This window comes from Neopsephotus bourkii, unplaced genomic scaffold, assembly GCF_033783945.1.
Source record: "Neopsephotus bourkii isolate Nb327-2 ecotype Australia unplaced genomic scaffold, CSIRO-AGI_Nbou_v1 NB_1630, whole genome shotgun sequence".
NCBI classification, from domain to species: Eukaryota; Metazoa; Chordata; class Aves; order Psittaciformes; family Psittacidae; genus Neopsephotus; species Neopsephotus bourkii.
Genome location: NW_026902105.1, coordinates 7121070 through 7144722, shown reverse-complemented (window position 1 = coordinate 7144722; position 23653 = coordinate 7121070). Strand labels below are relative to the sequence as shown.

Here is a 23653-nt window from a genome sequence, read left to right as displayed (position 1 = left end):
TTTAAATTTTCTATCACTGAAAAGAATAATTGAATTAAAATTTCTCAGAAAATCACCTGCTTAAAAGAAAGTTATGGTACCTTTTTTTAAAAGGTTGATCACTTTTTAGTTGGAAGATATAATAGTATTTTGTAGGATTTTGGTTTTAATATTTTTTTATAGGTGAGACATAAACACTGCTGTTTCTTTACACAGAAAGCACACCAGATAAGAGTCAGCTGTTCAGCTGTTTTACATCAGACACATCTATGATTTTTTACATTTTCCAGGTTCCAAAAATGTGGAACACAGCCAAGTGGTGCATGAAAACAAACACTTTTGGCCTTCTTTTTCCTTTCTTTCCTTTTTTTTTTTTTTTTTTTTTTTTAAACTTGTTCAGGCAGGAGAACAATTAAGTTACAAGTTCTTTCTTTTGTCAAGTGTACAAATTGGTCTCAATGCTTTTTGTTTTCTGCAAAAGGTCCACACTGCCAGCTTGTTAGATAGATGGTACTCTAATTGGTATATACTTCCATGATAAAATTTGTCAATTGAAATGAAATAATTTAGAATGTATTGCCTGATACATGTTTTTGTTTTGTTTTGTTTTGTTTTTTTGACTAGTGAAAAAGGCCATAGATTTTAAATCTAGAGGATTTAAATTGTTTCCAGGGAAAGACAACAGCAACAAGTTTTCTATCTGTGAGTGTACTCCTTTTTTGTTACTTTTTTTCTAGTGCAAGAGTGAAGTTTGTGCTGTCTGTGTTGTGTGTTTTCAAAATTGTTTATGTATTTCTGATAATATAAATCTCTTTCTCCAGTCTGCATGATGAATTCTTAAATATGGTTCTACTCTAAAGGCAGGCTTTCTATAAATCTGGCATTTCACACTTAATTTGCAGTATATGCAAATAAATATTCAGGCTCCCAGGTGCCTGCTGAAATCTTAGCTGTGAGCAGAAGATGGGTTATTTTGAATGAAAATTAGTGTTAGCAGCATAAGGCTATACAAACCAAAGCCTATCTTCATTTGTAAATGTTCAACCACATAGCTTTTTCAAGAGACACGAGGCAATTTTCTGATATATTTTTTTTTTTCTTTCTTCATTAACTTTGATATTTTGAACTGATTAACAAGCCCTAGGTTTAAAATTTCTGGAGTTGCTTAGTGCCTTAGACTTTAATTACAGAAAATAGAAACTTGAAAGTGCTTGGCATCTTAGAGGACCAAGTCCTGATTAACTCATAAGGAGGAGTCAGGCAACTTTCTAACATAAAATGAACAGGTTTGACTTTGAATACATTAAAGAGGATACCTTGTTCGAAAGATGATGCCATTTTTATAGAGTTTCTTTTTGGATTAGAACCTCATTTTAAATATTTATGAGTAATTGCTTAAAATTAAGATGGACTAAATGTTTAGCCTATGTGTGCTTAAATTACATTTCATTGTTCTTCACAGGACTGAAAGGACTTGCTTTAAAAGCTCCTTAGGTTGGATATATTTGCACTAATTTTTTATTTAAAGTGTCAGTGGTAAATTCAGTTCCCAGAAGTTAGAAGGGCATATTGTCATAACTTAATGCTTTTTTTTTTTCAGTTTTAGATTTTAAATTGCCAATATAAGAGGTGTGTTTTTTATAAAGAAGTGTCTCAAGCAGCAAGACCCTTTAACATTTGACAAGTCAGAAAAATAAAGCAAAACACACTTCAGTTTTTATAATGTAACATATTGCCATATTCGCCTATTCTGTAAACTGCATCACCTAAATAGTTCCATGAGGAATTTCTGGTTTATTTGAAAACTTTGTAACATTATGGTTAAAACCAAGTATTCTTTTTACACATATCGCATGACTGGAAGCTAGAATGCTCATACAGAAAGAAATAGCAGTAAGATAATTACACTGTCATCTCTGATGGTCTATCTGCGATTTAATAGTAACAGATGAGAATAGTACAATGGCTGATAAAACAGAATGTTTGTTTAAAGATTTACTTTGCACAAATTGTTAAACATTCCACTATATGAACAATAATAACTGTAGATTTAAAGTGAATTACCAGACACTTCTGATATCTAAAGGTGCTTGTTATGACATCAGTGATGACATTTATCAATATATTTTTTTAAAGTCTTTGTACAATTTCAGATTATGATATTCTATGTAAAGATGAGAACACCTGTATCTTGTTTTGCTGTTTATGCAGAGCAGATTACCTATATGATTCAATAATAATTGAAGGCAAAAAACTTGAGGATTTATACCTTTAGTATTGTAATCTGGTCATAAACAGATGTCTAAGATTTTATATTGTAATCTAGCTAGACATTGGTTAGCTAGTCACTCTGGTAGTTGATGAAACTGAGGCAGTATTTCATGAAAAGCCTCTGTATTTAGCTGTTGACTTCAGATAAAATTCCCAGCCTGGTTGCAGATTATCTGTACTTGCATTACAATTACATCATTCACCTGTTAGTGGAAATAAGATAAGGACAAGTGAACACCTATTTTACATTAGGCCTTATATTAGGAATGTCTTTAAAAATTATCATGTAACATTTCTCAGGTGTATGTGTTTTCCTTTACCTTTACCATTACATTTTTTAATGATTTGGGTATGTAACATTCAATACTAATGCATGGGAAATTGCACATAGTAAAGTCAGAATGGCAATATTTTATAAGATTACACAATGTGTGATGAAACAAGTGGACATCAATGTCATTTCACAAGTGTTAAGATTTAAAAAAAACCCCAAACAACACTGGGGAACCTAATTAATGCTTTTTCTAGAGGAGCCTTTAATTTACTAAAGGGAACCCTTTCATTGCTTATTGTCACATGACTGTCTGGGGTGCAAACCATACAAATACAGATAGATAGCCGGGAAGCTACACAAAGCTGTATTTCAGTAGACTGAAAGATCAAGCATTACGTCTAGGAAAGTAAGATCAGTTAAAAAGTAAAATGTGTATTTATTTTTCACTAAGTACTCAATAGAAATCAGAATAGATCAAAGTTTTTGCTCAAATGGATTTCTGGTTTGGGACCAAATCAGATATCAGTTTAATGACTTTTACTTGCAACATTTTCTTCTGAATGTTTACTGTGGTATATGTCTTATTTTAATTTTCTTGCTGTACTTATTTTAATGATTTGCTTTAACATAAGCTGTTTTATTTTGTTTATGATTATTAATAATTTCACAATTAATAATTTAAAAATCCATTTCATAGAGTATTTTTAAGAATGGAACTGGATACAGAAAATGTCATAAACCCAATAGGATTATCAAATTTCCATTTTTGGTAGATATTGGAGATATTTCTCGTACTTTGAAATCCAGTATAACATTCTTTTTTATATGAATATTCACTCTATTACCTGTGCATGGGGAAATATAGTGTACAAAAAAATAAAGTTGTATTTTGAAATACTAAAACATGAATTACAGTAAATAGACATAGTTCTGTTTAAATCACTTTTTTTTTTCATAGTAAATAATTACTTCTGTGTGCACTGTTCTATAATGAAGCCCCAAAACAACACTGTTTTATTTTAATTTTTTGATTTTATTACCAGGCATCATGAGTTATTTCCCAACTATAGTTTTAACATATATTAAATGTCAGGAAATATATCAGACTGTCACAAAACTGAGCTGGTGTCTTTTTCCCTGCTTGTTCTCAAGTATACTTCTTTTGCCTTCCTGCATTGCTCAGTCTTTTCTATATACAGGCTACTTAAGATGATTCTGAATTTGTCATGTCTGGATGTAGGCTTTGGAATTGTAGAAAAGTACCCTGACATTTCAAAGAGTTAATGTCCATCCAAGAAACACCCACTAGATGGCCTTATGAAATGCAGCTTATGGAATTGCACTCTTCTGATCATAGAATCATAGAATGATTAGAGATGGAAAAGACTTTAAGATCATCTAGTTCCAACTCCCCTGCTTTGGGCAGGGACACCTTACATTAAACCATGTCACCCAAGACTCCATTCAACCTGGCACTGAACACAGCCAGGGATGGAGCATTTACGACTTCTTTGGGCAACCTGTTCCAGTGCCTCACCACCCTCACAGTAAAGAAATGCTTCCTTATATCTAAACTGACTTCCCCTCTTTAAGTTTGAACCCATTCCCCTTTGTCCTGTCACTACAGTCCCTAATGAGAGTCCCTCTCCAGTATCCTTATAGGTCTCCCTTCAGATACTGGAAGGCTGGTATGAGGTCTCTCTACACAACCTTCTCTTCTTCATGCTGAACAGCCCAGCTTTCTCAACCTGATATATATTATGTTTACTCCAGTACTAGCAGGAACTTTCTATAGTCAGTATGCTTTCATCACACCTCCCAGGTATTGAGGGAGCAAGGCTGAAAGCAGGTAATACAGATAGGTTCTGAGGAAGAGCCCTCCTGGTCCAAAAGGGCATAGAGATTGAGATGAACAGAGAATGCCTTGGTATGCTATTAAAATAACTTCGGACATGGGTATTTGGGGCAGAGAAGGATAAATACTGTGGTTCCAGTTGACAAGGGCTGAGCTTAATAGGTTTTTTGAGCAGTGAGAGGTTTTTATTTTAACCATCTGCAACATTTTCATTTGGCTTTTGTCTTCCTCAGGTGTATCACATCAATTATTCTCTTTCAATGAGTGTAACAAAACAAATTTCAAGTATCGGAAAACCCCAAAGTACTCTGAATGTTATTGTCTTTCATTAAAAGCTGAAATTTCATGAGGTATAGTTAGAAACTAGATTTGTGTAGTTGCGTAGATGTTGGTTTCTTTTTTTGGGGGGGGGGATCTGCTCCCTCATCATTCAGTGAAGGTAAAGAATGAAATACAAAGTTAATAGAATTATTTTGGTCTGGAATTATTTTTCAAGACATACCTTTGCAAGCTGTAAAAAATTACAGGAACATATATAATGCATGAGAAAAAAATGAGTGAAGAGTTGGTTGAATATGCTGAGGGCTAGATCAGTACATAAGAATTTCTGGAAAAACACACAGAAATGTTCACAGGAAGTTTCTCTACAAAGTTCCATTTTAGTTTACTGTAAGATAAATGTATGCAAAACGAACTGGCATTTAGGCTTTACATTCAGATATCTGAATTTTCAATACTGGTTAAGGACAATTCTCTGAGCATGCGCCTATGCATTCAAGTTTTATTATATTTCAAGGAGAAAAGGTCAGCTCTTAGTGGAAATGACATTTATTAGACTACGTTCAGAATAAAATTTTACAGACCTAAACTTAATGAACATTCCTTTAAATGTTAATGTTTGTAAAGGAATAGTAATAGCATTTCCATATGGGTTTAATAATACAGGCAAACAAAATAGCTTATGAGTCCAACTTATAGAAAAACCTGTTATTTAAAAAAAAAAAAAACAACAACAAAACACACCAAAACCCCCCAAAACCACCAAACAAACTAGCCAGAAAATATACACTTTGCTTGTTATAGGGAGAAGAAATTTATGTCCGGATTATATTCTATCGAAAATGTATTTTAAAGGACCTAAAATGTAGATAATATATTTCTTCATATTTATTAATTGCTTAACTCTTAATTTCCTAAAAAGCCCTGCATTATTTCAACTTTTTTTGTTTGTTTATTTCTGTGTTTTATTTTTGTCTTTTTGCAGTAAATGAGGGAGGTATTAAGCAGGCGTCCAATTTGTGCCCAGATCCTGGAGAACCAGAAAACGGGAAACGGATAGGCTCAGATTTTAGGTAAAATATAAACCCTACGTTGTATAATATCTCTAATACTAAAATTTGAAAATGTAACTGTTCAAAATGTGTTGTTGTTGTGCTACTCTTTCAAAACTGAACTTTTCAGTAAAAAGTGAAATGTATTTCAGTATAAAATGATGTAGTGCAATATAGCATGCAATTAATATGCAAAGATGATAAAATATCTATTTGGAAGAAAGCATATATCACGAGTAATCTAACAAAAATTGGATTGAAGAAGGTAAGTTAAAATTATTTTCTCATGTATTAGATTAATAAATATTGAGCATACGTGTGGTACTGGAGGTTTTTGTGAGGCGCAAAGGAAAAAAATGCAATGCAAAAAGAAAATAAAACCTCACAGTTTCAGATATTGTTATAGTACTCATTGGAATATAATAGAGAATATTTCATTTTCTATAGTATGTTTTTCAGGAACCCAGAAGTTTGATACATGCAGATGCATTTCCTAGTAGTCCTCAAAGTATTTTAGCGTTCTTAGTGCAGACTATTTTTCTATTAATTTTGATATATACTTCTCCATTCTTACCTATCTTTCAAATTTATCTTTTAAGGAAAAAAGTTTGCAATACTCCTTCAAAACATTCTACCTATGTCTTTTTCTTAGTGATCATATGACTCCTGGTGTCAGTAACAGCAGTGATTGTTGTATTGTATGACTAGAGAGACACATATATAACCACTTCTTGAAAATATTTTGAGTTAATTTTGATCTCTTCTCTATCTGAGTTTCGTAATAGTTTCTGATGCTAGATAATTATTTGAGCATAACAGGACTTTGCAGATTGAAATAAAGTCAGGAACATTTACTAACACCTGCCAGTTTTTCCTGTACTGAAAAAGCTATCTTATGGCATAATGAAATATTCCCTTCCCAAGAAGTTTCTTAAAATTCTAGTTGTAATAGTGTTCATTCTGCTGGAATTTCCAACAGTTTATTTTATGCTACCTGTCATACATTAAAAATACACATCTTTTCTACATTTAAATCGAGTTTTAGCGTTAATGCCACCGTGGTAAATACAGGAAAGATATAGTAGATGAAGAAAATTTTCATGTGGTCTTGTTGCTCCTTTATTTGTTGGGTTTTGGAGGCTTTTTTTCTTTGTTTATTTATACTGTAATAAACATAGCCAAACTGAATTATACCTGAACAAGAATTCTGTTGTGAACCAAATGCATTCCTCCCCCTCCATCCTGAAGTTCTGCTTATACAAAATGAATGAGTCTATCTCTTTCCCTCTACCTCTGTAATGTAGTCCAGTTAGGTATTTGAAGATGAGATTCAGATCAAACTTGATGACAACAAGGCAGTAAATAATGTTGGACAGCCACAAAGATGCCAGTGTGGTCTTAGAAATACAGATTCTACTGAGAGAAGGAAGCATATGAAGTTTATATTAAAGACAATCTACTATACCCAATGAGTTGAGTTACAGTATAACTGATAATTTATTCTTTAATTTTATATTGTAAATTGCTTTATGGTTATTTTCTCCAGAATCACAAATTTCAAGTGTAACTACATTGATAGACTGGAAGTTTCACACTTAATTTCCCTTAAAGTTTCTCTGAATCGCATACCCTTCTCTGCAGATATGCACTGAGCTCCTAAACTCTGAATGGCAAGCATCCTGAAAATTGAACAAAACTCTGATGATTTGTAATGTGACATGTGAGACTAGTTTGTATTAGAATATTACATGTTTCATTTGTCAGCAGTTAATTGGCTCCTTTGTCGAACAGAAGCCTCTGACAGTACAAGCTTTGTGGGAAATCCTGATGCTTTAAGAACTGTGTAAGCAGAATTACCAATTATCCCCAGAGTGTCGGAAATTCCTCTGCAACTGAGATTTTGTCATCACTTTAGTTTCTTCAGCATATATTAAGGATTCTTCTTGACCAGAACTTCTGAAAATTTAGATATTCTAACATTCTATCTTGGAATCATAGCATTTTGCAGTAATACTTACAGAAATGTTCCTATGTCTGTGCTTGGGACAGATGTGGCATAGCTCAACTCTCCTACTGAGGCTCAAAAAGGCTGCAGTACCTTCTATCTGTAGCTTGTACATAAATAATTATGTATCAGTGCTGTGCAGAAAGTTGCTAGGTTAAGAAAATTTCATTTGCTGTGCATAGTCTTGAAGGCTTTACATTCCTTCACTGCAGATGGAGAAAATAATGTGTTGCTCTACTGATTATTTATATACTATATAGTAGCCTTAAAATGTAGCATCAGATTAATCCTTTGATAGGAACAGACTAAGAGCTGATGTTTATGTATTTTTTGTAGTGGGTGGGTTTGTTTGGTTTTTTTTTTTGGTTTTTTGTGGTTTTTTTACTATGGCAAAAAGTGGTATACTCTCAAACTTGTTTGGTTGCAGGTGTGGACAGAATAGGTTAATAGGGCAGAAAGATGTGCATCTTGGAAAATACTTTTTTTCTGTAATGTGTATGTGACCTTTCAGTTGATTCCACAGAAATGGAATAGAACTGAATGAATTCAAATATATTCCCTGTACATCAGTGCAAAAAATCCAAACTGCATTATTTCCTTCTTTAGTCTGTCCCATCTATATATCACAAAATGTACAAGAGGAATGTAAGTTCAAAATGCAGAATAATATAATTTACAGATTAGCTTGAAGTTTTGATTCCCTGCATAATTAATTCCTGATCTCTAATTTTTTTTTTTTTAATATATCAAGTAATAGAGGAATATAATCTAAAATGAGTTAGTTTGGTACACATATGCCAACGGTTAAAATAATACTATTCTATATAAACTTCATATGAATTTCAACATTTTAAACCAACTCTTTTATATCCTTTAGTGAGTCTGTAGTTTCATTTTAGAGTCCTTACTGCTTTAAATTTGTGTTCTTTAAGGAGAGATCCAAAATTGGGGGCATATGAAGAACTCTTCAAAAAGAGATATAAGATTAAATTATTTTCTCAAATTTGTAGAGCTTATTTAATATTTACACATACTTTTTGTTTTCTAACAGAAATATAACCAGTGTTTGCTTTCCTTTTTTCCTGAAAATGGAAACCTAATGGCATTTCAGAAAGGAAAAATCCTAAACCTGCTGAAATTGCTGCTATGTCGCTACACACCAGACCCACATCAAAATCAAGTGCTCTACAGAAACCTTAGTCTAAGGAATGTAGATGTAAGCCTTTTCTCATTTTGTCTTAGAGCTAATAATTATTTCCTGGCAATCTTCATGTCCTTTTTGAATCTTTATCGTATTCAACTCATCTACTATACCTGGGAAGGGAAGTGACACTTTACCCTCCTGTACTCAGTTAACATTTTTATTTTTTTTTTTTGTATGAGAAAAATAGATTTTGAACTGAATTCTTGTGTGTATAAAACACATTGAAGAAATAAAAAAAAAAAAAGTCATCATCAGAAACAACAAGAAGGATCTCTCCTAGTAGATAATTGTGAAACATTAATGTTTTTCAGTGTCTGAAAGTGTTTAGAACTAGGCTTTTAAGTTCCTGAGAGACCCAGTTTCTTAACATTTTCTTGACAAGCTCATGATAGTCAATATGCTGGCCTTTACGGATGCCATTCTTTCATTGCAAGTAAAGAAGGATTCTGCAGGATTTCATTTTTTGTTTCAGTCTTTTTTTTTGACCTTTCAGACAGGAAGTGTTTGATTTTTTTTATATTACTGTCTTTTTAAGTTTATCTATCTGCCATAGGAACTCATGTCTGTGTCTTCCTCTTTTTTTTTTCTTAGAATGCTGTTTTATCCTCTGTCTATCTAACTGCCATTTCACCTCTCAGGCATGTGTCACATGTTACAGATTTTATAATTTTTCCACTCTCACTGTGTTTATGCTTACAGTTAAATAGATTTCCATGTGGTGTTTTTTTTCAGGGTCTCCTTTTTTTATTTTTTGGGTAATCAAAGGGGTTCAGATTTTCTCAACATTGCCTTCTACAACAGGTAGATTCTTGTGAAAATCCAGTCTTGAGAAAGTTGTCCTTTCCTCCCAATTGCAACCATTTGAACCTCCCTAACTGTACAGTCCCTGGACTAGCTGAACATGAATTTTAACAGTAATGATAGATTATCTTTCTATTTCACAAATTTTACATTTTCTCCAACTCTGATTTGTCTTGTGGCTCTTTTTCGTCAGTCTTGGATAGAAGTTTTTCAGCTTTACCTTGCAAGGGCTTTTCCATTATGTCTACATTTTATTCTTCTCAGTTTTTCACTTTTATATCTTCCTCTGTTTTTCATGGAGGTTGCAGCTCTTCTTTCACAAACATTCTTGTTTCTTCTACAAACAGGAACTGGTTTTGGAATAGTTCCTAGAGCTGTTAACCACTATCAGATCCTCCTTTTCTGAGATTTCTGTTCAGGTGACTATACAATTTTTTCATGGCCTCAGTCCTCATTAGGAAGCCCAGGTGCTCACCAGATTTCATCAGCTCTATTGTGCTGACACCATTCCTTTGCAAACATGTAAGATTTCTAAATGTCTTTAAATTTATTCTTGTTCTGTTTACTATCAATCTTATTTAGTATCTCTTTTCATCATAAGTGTGTTTGAAGTGATTACCTAACAACAGTTAATCTCTGGAAGATGTGTTCAGTCTTTTAAATTTTTTGTCTGCCTTTGTAAATTGAACTGAAATTGAAATTACTATTACAGCACTAAATCCCCATATTTAAGGAAAGAAAATCAGGACGCATTCTTTACAAGCCAAACCCTGCAGAGAAAAATATGTTTCAGCAAAAAGGAATGTTATACTCTGTGGGATCAAACCCAGATTTTGAAATCCCTGCCAAATCAACAAAGATACCCTATCACCATTGAGTGAGACCCTTATGCTTCTTCCAACCTCTTTGTAAAAGTGCCAGCTTTAGCGGGTTATGTATAGAGAGCCTTAAAAAATCTATTTAGATTAATAAGAAGTATGCCATTACAGAGTCTTTGCTTTCAGAGATTTAAAACCAAATTAAAAAAAAAATAGGTAATATTCCAGATTGGGATGGAGATCTATGGCATCTATCTGAGGAGGATCAGATAATTCCATTACTTACAGGGTCACACAGGAAAGCTTCTATAACAAACTTTTGGGCAGTTATTCCATGTTTAATCTTAAATTGCTCAGAGAACTGGATGCATATTGTAGCCAACGTGTATGTATAAATTTGTTTATCAAGGCAAATGGACTTAGGAAAACCTCTGAGATACTTTGAGGGGCTATAAGCTCAGAAAAAAGTTTAAATAAAGACCTGATGCTAAGGTCTAGTAGCTAATATTCTGTACAAAAAGTGTGCTACCAAAGTCACCTTGTATTTTGGCTAGAGTAGAACTGAAAAGCACTTACTATGATCACTGTCCCAGAAAAAAGAGTTAACTCAGATCTTGATTGAATGTGAATGTAAATCTAGGCAGAATTCTTTGAAATCAATGAGTGTCTGCAATCTAATAGTTTGATATGGTTGATTTAAAAAGAAATGCTGTGTGGTATTGATATTTTTCTATTTCCCCAATGACCAAATTAGGAAGGAAGTTTTTTCAAGGAGCTGTACCAAAATAAAAATAAATGAGTAAATAAATTGTTTTTCTGAACAGGTAATTTATTAAAGAAGCTATCTTCTTCTGTTCAATTATAGAAGATACTGATGTCAGAGAAAGGGCTGATATATTGACTATTTTCAACTTCAGTGAGAACTTGAAACAAATGTTACATTAATGGAGAAGAATTATCTCAACAATATACATTTATGTATTGAGTTTTTTAATTTTTCAAAACTGAACACCCCTCCTCCCCAATCTCTCCTACCTTTTCCCTCCTTGCCTGTCATGCTTTCACCCCCCCCCCAAAAAAAGTAACAGTGAAACTTTTTCTGGGCTTAATTCCTGTTTTGTTCTGTGCCAAGTTTGCAACAGAAAATGTCAGGTCCATATGGAAAAGTACAAGATCTTTTCAAGGCAGAAGTGTCACATCATAAATAATCACAGATAAATACCTATAAAGATGCTTTTAGAATTCTTTATTTTCTTCATTTATTTGGAGAAACATATGCCAGTTAAAGGAGCAAATGTTCATATTGACCTTGTAACTTTCATTGTTGGCTTGTAGTTAACATTCAGAATCTTGTTACTGGCAAAAGAAAACATCACTTATACAGAGTCAAGACTTTACTGCTAGTCTAACAAAAATTTTAACCTAGTAATCAAAATATAAAAAACAGTTACAACTCGTCTACAATAGTGCATTCTCAGTCCAAGTTAATACAGGAAAGTCTTATTAATAATATACATGTGTTTAAAATACAGTAAATCTTATTAATATCCAATCTTTTCACTGGTATTGTGCTCCCCCTCCCAATGCCCCTCTTGTTCTAAAGTCAAAGCGTCAGGTTTCCTCAAGAAGAATCAGGGGTGGGGACATTTACAGCAAGTCATCTGTATCCTAAGGTCTTTACTGGTTTGAATACAATGTTTGTAGGACTTTCTTCCTCAGTCTTGTGGCTGACCTTTTGGCTCTTCTAGGTGATTTCCTTATATTTCTTTATAGTTGTTTCTTAGCTTCAATTAACATATATAGCTACTGTTTGTTACATGGTGCCCAGGTTTGTCAAACCTTTACTATATGGACATCAGAAGTTAGGCTGGAAAACAGTTATTTAATCTCCAGATGACTCTAAGAAGAGGTAAACCAGCTCTGGCCAAAGCAAGGCCAGAGAGGGACGAACACTGTGTACTGTCAGGCTAGTACATAGTTTGTAGCCTTTTAGTACTAACAGCAAAAATTACTCAATTACATATTTGTATTGTTTGTTAGTACTGTCATAACTGAAAGACTGGAGAAATTGATACCTATTTGAAAAAAAAAAAAAAAACCAACACCAAGACCAAAAAACTCTCTTCTTTTTATATTGTTTGATTTTAGCTTGGGAGCAACAGTACAGTTCTCCTGTGATGAAGATTATGTGCTACAAGGTTCAAAAACTATCACCTGTCAGCGGATAGCTGAAGTTTTTGCTGCATGGAGTGATCACAGACCTGTGTGCAAAGGTAAAGAGGAATTCTTACCCTTATAGTGACTTGCTCATTTCAGAGTTAGTTACTCTTTGATAGCCAATCGTATTAAATTAATATTATATAAGTACGTGGAGTTATAATCCTAGTGTCCCCACTTCCTTAGCTAAAAAAGGTATATCACCAATACTGTTTTGTTTAAGATGAACTTTATCTGTATTTCAGTATGCTTTTTTCACTTGGGAACTTATGTTATGAATTTCACTTCTTAATGAGCTGATGAAAATGTAACACATACTAAATATTAAGACTCACTAAGGTGGATTTCAAAATTGCAGTGATTCAAAACACAGTCAGTAGCTCATAAAGCATCTTCATTATATATTTGCTAAGCATATGAGAAAGACACTAATTTAGAATGGATAAGGACTGTGGAAGTAAGTCTATACCTGGTTTCAACCCTAGCCAAACGAATAAAGGGCAAAAATACAGAAAAAAAGAGAAGAATACAGAAAAAAAGAGAAGAAAAACACAGTCATTCTGCTTAATATATGTGGCAAGTAGTATGATGAATACCTGAATCAAGGAATTAAAGTATTAGTGTATACGTATTTAATTTGTATATTATATATAATGAAAATATCAGTGTGCTTTTTACTTTTTTATAAGTTTTGCATTTTGAGTAGCACCAGGTATCAAAGTACTTTAAATACAGGAGGGCAACCGCATCCTTCAGTACATTTTTTTATTTTTTCCCCAGCATAATTATGTTCAGAACTAATATTTAATGATGACTTACAAATCACATTTTAAATGTGTCTAATGATAAAGTAAGCATTAATACTGAACTAAAAAGAAAAAGCAGTAAATCCATTGGTAGTTAGCTGTTATGATAAACTTCTATCTAAATGTAAAACTGTATTATGTATGTATAAAATATGTATTAATTAAATATCCAAACCCACCATTATTCACAGTTAGAACATGTGGTTCGCAACCAAAAGCAGTGTGTTTCACTTCCTTACACTCATTAACTTTATAGAACTAGCTAATTCCACCTTAAAAAGCAGAGGACCAATATTAAGAATGTTATTAAGAATTGATACAATGGTGATTGATAGATGTTTCAATTAAGCTCTTAGATATCCTAAAGCTGAAATATAAAAAATCCTTCTAGACTAATAATTATGTGTTCTCTTCAAGTTTCATGCATAAAACATACTGTAAATATTCTGAAAGGATTTTGCATAGGTATGAAAATTACAAAGAAATATGTATCATGAAGAAAGTAGCTGCAAATATATGCGTGCATTTACTTGTTGAACTTGCATGCATATGTACAAAACATTTGGGCAAACAATCATGCACAAATATTTTTTTATGTGAGAAATTAGTATTTTCTTCTGACCTGATGCAGATTTGCAGGTAATGAAGGCGCAGATGTTATAATAGATACTTCACCTGTTAGCCTGTAAAATGTGACTTAAAGTGCTGTTTTTTATAATGTGGTATTTACTATTTGAACAGGACAGCTTGAAATTGTTTTCATTCACTTTCATAAATCATGTATTTAGCACATACTAAAAATACTACAGTAATGATTTTTTTTTTTTTTCCAAAATGGCATGTGAATATCAATAATTAGTTACGGGCATATACTGCAAGTGGGCAGAGTTCTGTGCAGGAACTTCCCAATTCTGGTAGATGCATTTAATCTGACATAATGAAATCCTAGGACTTGTTCTTGTATGGCATATGAGTGGCCGAGTATAACTGCCTGCCAAAAATGTAATTCTCTTTATGAGTTATCATGTAATACTAGCTGGAATTGGCATAAGATCATATTCATGAAAGTGAATCTGGAACAAGTCTGAAGCATTTCTACAGGAGAAATATAATAGGAATTAAAAAAGGAAAACTGATGTATCACTTCAAAAATATAAGCAAATACTGTAGATTGTTAATATCTTTTCAACCTTAAGAGGTAGCTTCCAGGAAAATGCTACTCTAGAGATTTGGCTTATTTTTAAACCTTTTGACTTGTAGAAAATACTGAGAACTGTAAAGTTAAATCAAATATCCTGACTAGATTTAATTGCAGTTGGAATATCTTGCAGTTTACCAACAATTACATTTTACCAACAATTACATTTTTAAATTTTTTTATAATTTTTAAATATAATTCATGTCTCCTGTCACCCTAGCAAAATAGCAGTTGCTTGGGTATATGGACCTGGTGAAGAAAGATGGCAGAACATCAAGGCATTTTCCCCACTGTGATTTATGGAAAATATATATTGAAAATTAGTTAGAATTTGGAGTTATGAGGAAAGTATGGACCTATGTTAAAGTCAAGCAGATAAATTAACAAAAGTAGCAGATGAAAATTAACTGATCACTTTCATGCATTTTATTGAAATTTTGAAGTGAATTCATCCTCTAAAACATTTGGTGTTTTAGCTGGACTTTTTCAAGATCAATGCATCATGCAAAACTAAAATTCTGCTGGAGATTGTAAAATTTGTTCCAATTTAATTTGCCTCATACAAATCTTGTAGCATACAGTTGTTACAAGACAGCAGAACAAACAATGTCTTCCCGTCCTTCCTGAGAACGAAAAAAAAATGTTCAACATTTGACCTGAGAATTTTTGCCCTGGCATTTATTGCACATTGAGTTACAGTTGAAGGCTGCTATTTGAAAGATGAAAATTTCTGTAGTTGTTAATTATTTCATATACCAGTAAATGATTAATAGATGTGGCTGTAATAACATGGCTACTTACATCAGCCCCTCTGTGACTTCATTAAAGAGAGAAAATTTAAAGACTTCAGGATTGAGACTCTATTTATTTGTCAACTATGGGATTCAGTATTCCCCTACAGGGTAATGCCATTCTTAAAAAGCCAACCTGATTAAGCAGAGACAATTATCTACCTTATGAAACTATTTGCCAGTTGATAAATCTCTTCCTCTCATTTAGGTTTCAGGAAATGAAACAGATCTATTCACAGTTGGTCTATTAGTCTTTTTATTTTCATGCCTGCCTCTCCTGTTTTCTGCTTGCTTGTTTCTCAGACCCTGTGAAATGTTTATGAATGCTGCCTTTTATAAGTCTGCTGGCAAGTCAGCAGCCAGTTCTGCAACAAGTATAGTATTTTGGAAACTCTGGAAAAAGAAAATGTGGTTTTGAAATAATCATTTGTGTCTGAGAAAACCAAAGGAGACACACAATTCATGATTTAAATCATGATCAGCTGATAAGCAGTATACAAAGCAACTTAGATTATTAGTAGAAAAGGAAACGGTGGTCTGTATTTGAATTTGGTTCTGACAAATTTAGACTAGCTTTTTTGCTTCGTATTGCTATTTAGGCCAGTTCATTTCCTGACATGGTGAGTTTTAAAACAACATTGAATTAATGGACTCAGTCTCTTTAATTTGATAAATTGTAAACAACAGTTTGTTTAACATGGATATGTAAAAAGAATGTACATTATGAATTTTAGATCTTCCCTTTATAAATACTTTACTTGTCTATAGTATATATTTTTTTAAAAAACCCACTTCTCTCCGAAATGCAGACATGCAGCTGGGACTGTTAAATGTGTTGGTGACTAACAGCATGTATATATGTATATATACACCCTTATATGCAGGCAACACATCATAGATAATTAAAGTGGTCTTAACAGGTCAGACTTAATTCCTTGTTCCAGCTGTATTTGTTCCCTGAAGATGGTTGTCTAACGTATTTTTCCAAGGAAAGTGCTCTTAGATCCTACTAAAGCACTTCAGTCCTTCATTAGCATTGCAAGTAGAAGAATTTTTCTAATTCAGATGTGAAACCTTGTTGCTGTAAACTACCTTATTTCGAAAGGTGCTTCCATATAAAGAGCTGGTCATTTAATTTGTCTTTTCAACAGCTTACTGTATACTTCAAGAATATGTGTTCTCCTTTAAACTAACCAACAGCAGTTCAGTCATTCCTTTCTCACGGGTTCTACTTATAGGCCTCCAGCACTTTTAATAATTTTCCCAAAGGGTCCATGTCTTTCTTAAATTATAGTTTCTAAATATGGGCTTGATATTTTGGAAGGGGCTTTCCCAGTGCTAAGTGGAGAAGAAAAATTAGTTATTTCTCACATATCCATGTTTTTCTACCTATAGCTATGTTCATATCTTCCACTCTGATTGTCTTTTCATAAGAGTAAGATATTTTTTATTCAGGTTATGTTTCTGAGCTACTGTAGCCCCTGAAGATTTTCGCCAAATTACTTGCTCCTTACACTGTATTTGTGAATTCATTATTCCTGCTTTTGTGCTTTGTCTAATGCTTGTCTCTACTGAACTGCATCCTATTTTAATGTAATTTCTTCAATTTCTCGTTTTTAATTCTAATTATGTTTGCTAATATAATCACAGCCCTTCCCAGCTCTTTGTTAGATGCAGATTAAATAAGTATGCACTTCATTCTGCTGTCCAAGCTGTTAATGAAACTATTTAATGAACATGACTCAGGACAAACCTCTGTGAGCCTCATTCAGTTATTCTTTCCTTCTGACACTGAGACACTGATCAAGAATTAGAGAAGTCTAGGCTAGAAAGAACATAAAAAAATCATCTGATCTATTTCAAGCATGGCTTTAGATTAGGTAATCCATGGCTGTCTCAAGCCAAGTCTTCACTAGTGCCTGTGGAGGAGATTCTACTATATCTTTCAGCTATCTTTCAGCATCCTATTCCAATATTTAGTAATGCATATGAGGGAGAATTTTTTTCTTATAACCAGATGGAACTTATCCTGAAGAAACTTGTGCCTGTTGCCTATTATCCTGTCTCCATGCATCCCTGTACAAAGAGTATGTTTTCTGTGACGGCCTTTTAGATAGCAAAGGTCTGTGACTAGATCCCTTCTTGAACGTACTGTTTCTAGGTCAAAGAAACCCAGTTCCTTCAGTCTTTTATTTTTACCTACCAAATTCTTCAGTCTTCTTGGTGGTCTTCCACTGGATGCATTCCAAGTTCTTAGTCTATGGGAATTAGTGACAAAATTAATTCAAATTTGTTCTTAAAAGAATCTATCCTAAAAAATATCATTCTACCAAAAGAATCTTCTTTTTCTATTATATTTTACTAATACAAACTTGATATTTTGCTGTGTTTTGGTTTGGCTTGTTTTTTTTTCTTTTATCAGGCACAACCAACAACAATTTGGGAGTAAAATTCTTGTAAGACCCCTGAGGGGGACCCTTCTTGGTGCTCCCCAGCTCTACCTAAGCAAAGGCAAAAATGAAAGACCTTTTTAATCTGGAAAATTTCAGTGAGATTTTCTTTGGCAATATTGGAATTTGTTTACTGTTCTGTAAGCTCTTAGTACACTGCTGAGCTCTAATTTTTTGAATTCTACATTGTATTCTTTTTATTATTTTGAAATGTGTCATTGCTGTACAGTGCGAGCAATAGCAATGAAAAAATCTATTGAGACATGCAGTCTGAATGAACTTGTATAGTATCCAGAAATCATTTCTGAATAGCTGCAACTGTCAGATGTAAACAGATTACTTTTTCTAAAGAACTTTCATTTTCCTTTGCAACTCAAGAGATGAGACAAAATTTCTAACATACCTCCTTTTACTTTTGGGAAGTAAGTACAGCCAAAATATGCTCACAGTTTTGCTAATAGTGAGCTTTCATTTTTCAGAACCTAGTTAAATCTAGAAAAGGTGAAGCTTTTATAAAAAAAAAAAATTACAATTATTATTTTAAAGGATAAATTTTGCAACTGACAGTAACCACAAAAATGCAATAAACAAAGTGGTTCATTAAAAAATAACAGTAATAGTAATTTAAAAGATCACTTTCTTTAGTTGAATACTAAAGGAAAAATGGAAAAAGTTGCATGTCAAATTTGCACTTTTCTGCAATTACTATACAATTCATTCTCTACATCTATGCATACATATACACACATATAACTAGGTTTGTTGGGTTTTTTTAAATATATTTCACATATAAGAACTGTGGTGAGAATGCCAGTGGAATTTCTGTCCTTCATTATATTTTGGAAACAGGTAGCTAGCCACCCGTGCAGGTGGCATCTAACTGATACTAAGATTGTATTTCAGGGTTCTCAGATGCCTAAAATAATTAGGGACAGAATCAAGAAGTCCAGGAAAAGGCATTATTGATATTAATTCATCTTTTTTTTTTTTTTTTTTACAATTCTTCAACTTTCATCTTATCTGTAAACTCTTCTAATGTTAAGTAGACTTATGTGAAGAGACGTGTAAATCGTCTGAGGAAGTGCCTGCAAAATCCAGTGGAAACAATTTTTTTCATTTACTTTACTTAATCTTTGTAGTGTTGTAAGAATCAACACAGAGCCATTAGAGGCAGCACACAGTTAGATGAACTGTCTTGTGAGTAACTACTTGAATTCAGAAGGTTTATAAAAAAAATGCCTTAAAAGATACAGGAATTATTTCTAATTTTCAATAAAGAAAGCAAAAAGTCTATGCAGATCACTTGTTATATGTCTGAGAGATTTTTCCCATGCTCAGTAAAAGCTAAATAAAAATATGTCTGCACCCTGAAGCACTTTAAAGGTTGCAGTGATTGAGAACAAATCTTCGTGTGATTCACACAGTCAGAGACATCACAGATAAAAGAGACAAGGAACTTGTGATATGTATAGAGATAAGAAACACAGGTAATACGGTGGAAGCAAAATGGGGATATTGAAGGCAAAAATGAAGTACTGAGGTTCAGAGGCAAATATAAATTACTGGGTAAAGAAATCACATAAGAATTTTTTTGACTGTGCAGAACACAACTCATAACTCTACCACAGCATACACACAAAGGGCATGTGCTTTACATGCTAACTCTGCCCCAAAAGATGGATTCACATGTCCAGATAGAGCAGCAAATTGTGTCTAGAACACTGTTTTTTCCCTCCTGACCTTCTTCCCACACACCAGTACAGGCTACAAGAGTCATACAGTTTCTTAATTATAAGCATAGATAAAAATTTGTGCTCAGGGTTTGTCTCACTTATGACTTCAGTGACATTAGCACTTGATTATAAATGAGGACCCTTTCATTTCTCCTCCCTTCCTGTTTTCAGGGTTCTGATGTGGCTTTGAACAGACTTCGCTGGAGTAGTCCTTCTCTGAGGGCTAAAAGTGGTGTAGGTTGGGTGGAAATTGTGACTTTCTTTCTAGATGCTAATGTAAGGGAAGGAGAAAGTCTTGATCTAGCAGCAGATGCATCTTCCTGTGTTCAGTATCGATCGAATAAACAAGCTTTGTGAAACTGCAGTACAACTGCACGGTAATTTTCACATGTGCAAAAAATTATTTTTTTTCTTTTTTTTTAAGATTATAAACTTAGACATGAGAAAGTCTAATTTACTATGTCAGAAAAAACATGAATATTCAGTGGTCTTGTATGAGGTGGTTATGATTTATTTTGATTAATGGTATTTTAATCCTTCATCTCTTGATTAATATAAATTAGAGACTGGTTTGTAAAACTGCTGCATATATTTTGTATGTGAATTAAGAAGTGAACTTTCTTTTTTTTTTCAGTCAAGACTTGCGGTTCCAATCTTCAGGGACCTGGTGGTACTTTCACATCACCCAATTTTCCATTCCAGTATGACAGCAATGCTCAGTGTGTGTGGGTCATCACAGCTATCAATACTAATAAAGTAAGTTTAAAATTCTAGCTGAGTTTTAAAATGAAACACCAAAAGTATATGTAGACCATGACATTTTTCACTAATATCATTTATCTTTACAGTCTGGCTGCTGTATTTGATGCATTTCAGACTTTTCTAAGATATGGCTGATGTTGGATGGATATAGACAGATGTTCAAACCTATTGTTTCCCCTAAGAGTGTTTTGCTTTTTGTATGCCAAATAGATGCTGTCAGATTTTTATGTGACTTTTAGAGTTTATTCCCAGAAGCATCTATCCAGTGTTATAAAGCAATGTCATGAGTCCACTAATATTCCATTGTAATCACTGGAGCTGTTTTGTGTATAAGACTGTGTATATCGTGTTTGGCCTTAGACTATGTGAGAAATCACTGAAGTTTATAAATTCACTTTCACTTCATGAAGGACTGTTCTAAAGTTGTGTAATTATTTCATTGTCTGAACCACTGTATTAAACTCCCATGTTTTTTATGCTTACAGTATAAACCAGAAGTACTGGGAGTTCTGATAACACCAGATGAGTCAAAGTAGAGCAATAAAGCCGAGTTACAGCCCCACTTGTCTTTAAATTCAAGATCTAGGCACCTGGTTACAATGGCTATATTCTATTTCCAGGCGTATCATTTTATCTGAATGGAGTGTAATGGACTTGTTTAGATGTATTGAAACAAAAATTAGCTGTACAGCTCAGAAACGTTTTATAAAGAACTATCAACATCTGTGTTTGCTGGTACAGGGATATATTCCTAGCTCCTAATTTTTGTCTCATATTGCTATCTACATATCACCTTCCATTAATTGATCAGAGGGCCCTAGAAGGCCTACATCTTTATACCTGAGATTATCAAAGGACTCAGTAAAAGTCCGATTACATTTCAGAAGCTATTTAGCTACACTGCTGCAGTTTTGCCTGTAATCTTACAAAGTCCTGCGTGGAGGCCATCCTTATCTTCCATTTTGAAAGAAGAAAAAAAGATTATTTAATCAAATGATTAAGATGTTTGTAATGAAGATGGTAATGTGTTTAGGGGCAGAGAGAGGGCTGTTTGTTCGGTTTATCCTTGTTCTGAGGACAGCTAATCCAATTTACACAATTTATAGATAGTAAATTTAAAGATTATGTGTCATGAGTCCTTGAAAGATGACACAATCCTTCCTAGGAGATATTGGGGTGGTTGAAATTCCGTGTGAGGATTAGTACCTGCATTTGTGGGTTTCTTTAACAGTATATGGTAGAGGAAGCTCATGAAGAGTTTTCCTACCTCTAGATTGTCTTAACGTAGTTTCCACACGTTTTTTATATATGTCAAGTAAGTGATTTTTGCCACCATGTTACCCATGACTACCGTAGAATCAAAGCTCTATTGATCACAAGGAACAAAACTATAGTTCTAGGGATCTGCCTGAAAGAATATTTAAGAAATGAAAGACATATGCGGATTTGTAGACTATAAATCTGCAAATTACCTGTTTGACAGGTGGAGTGAAACCATGTATCAGTTCTCCATTACAGGTGCTCTTACTTTATGTTGCTTGAAATGCTGTAGATATTTTGCCAATGGTCAATGTAATTCTTTCATTATTAGCTACCTAAAACCCCAGCTTGACCAAATTGGCCTCATTGCTAATGAAGTAAGATGACTGTTTCCAGCACTGCATCAAGGCAGTACCTTGCTTCCTTTTCATTGGTTATTAGGTGAAGTTTGAAAATTGCACAATATCTTCAGCTTCACTTAACATAAAAGGATGCTGTTTGTTAGATATCTAGTGCCCTTGTTTGTTAGGGTGCTTTTTGCCATGTATGATATTCACAGAGCTGAATCAGATTTCTTAGGCAGTAATTGCTAGATAATTGTTATCGTAACACAAGCATGCTAAAACTAGTTTAGGCCAAGAGAAAGCCAAATAATTCTGAGATGCACATTGTCAGGTCAGTACAAATCCTCTGGGATTTTTATTACTAATGGCAAAAATGTTATTTGCTGTTCTACATTAAAGCCTAGTTCATGTTGTTTGTTTAAATAGCATGTGGGATAAGAAAACTGCAGTTGTGGCTTGCTTTTGCCCTTTAGAGAACGGGTTACAACATTACAAGTTTAAATTTAACCACAGGCTAAAATATCAGTGAAATCTGAATTAAGGCTAAAGTTAACCAAAGTTCAAGTCTTATGAATTATATTTGCTGATTCTTTTTCTAATCCAGAGTGACAGAAACACTGTGGAAAACATCACAGCTAGAATGACAGCCTTTCTGACAGATCTCAGCCATATTCACACTACATATTGTTCACCCCCTTCATTAAGAAAGAGAAAAATAAGCAAAAGTACTCCTTTAAAAAAAAGAATCAAGCTTCTTTCTAAAACTGTAAAGAGGAATTAAATATCTAAACACACAGTTAAATATAGATTGATCAGAAAACTAGATGCTAGTTCTGTTAATTTTACATGGCAGGTTATTATTTTTTTTAATAAAAAAAAGGAAATTTTACATGATTAGATATTATTTCTTTCATTTGTCACCATAGTATTTAAATCTTACATTCAGTATATATCAAGCATAAAAGTATTCTTACTACCTGCATAATAATCTTTAGAATACAGGTTTTAAAAGTTTGCCAGTCTTCACATTCTCCTCTTTTTTTATCATATTTTGAAGTACTTTGGAAATCAGTAATGATGTATGCCTGAGAATTGGGAGATAGTTGGATTTGAGGTTTGGGGTTTGAGGTTTAGGTTTTGTTTGGTTGGTTGGTCTTTAATAATTTTTGCTAGTTTTTTTTTCTGTGGGTGTCAAGTATCTGTTAGGAAAGCTATAATCTGAATTCTGTTGTAGTGGGAGAGGTTATTGAAAATTCATGACATCTGTTTCCAACTGCTGTAATCCTTTACTTTCTGATAAACCGTTGAAACAGTTCCTAATATCTTGGAAATCCCTCACATATTTTCTGCAAGTCTGAAGTTTACTAATGGAATAACTTGCAACTTCTGCTGAATTTATAATAAATATGGTTCTCATTTAATCACTCTGTATTAAGATATTGATTTTTTTTTTACTTACCTTCCACTCTTTCCTTCCTCCTTCCTTATGTCATGATATTTCTGGTTTCCTCCTGCAAAAAAATGTAATCTTTTCATTTCTGTGCTTTTGTGCTA

General features: G+C 33.3%; 1 protein-coding gene across 4 annotated transcripts in view; it reads left to right on the top strand.

Annotated features, from left to right (window-relative positions):
* Positions 1-23653, top strand: part of CSMD3 (CUB and Sushi multiple domains 3) — a 600129-nt gene that overhangs the window by 250807 nt on the left and 325669 nt on the right. For 2 of the 4 annotated variants that reach the window (XM_061373409.1, XM_061373411.1), the window contains 4 exons: positions 604-681; positions 5644-5731; positions 12687-12811; positions 20368-20489. In XM_061373409.1, coding sequence (XP_061229393.1) covers positions 604-681; positions 5644-5731; positions 12687-12811; positions 20368-20489 — 413 coding nt within the window. The remainder of the gene's footprint in view (positions 1-603; positions 682-5643; positions 5732-12686; positions 12812-20367; positions 20490-23653) is intronic. The other 2 variants (XM_061373410.1, XM_061373412.1) reach the window with 1 other exon arrangement.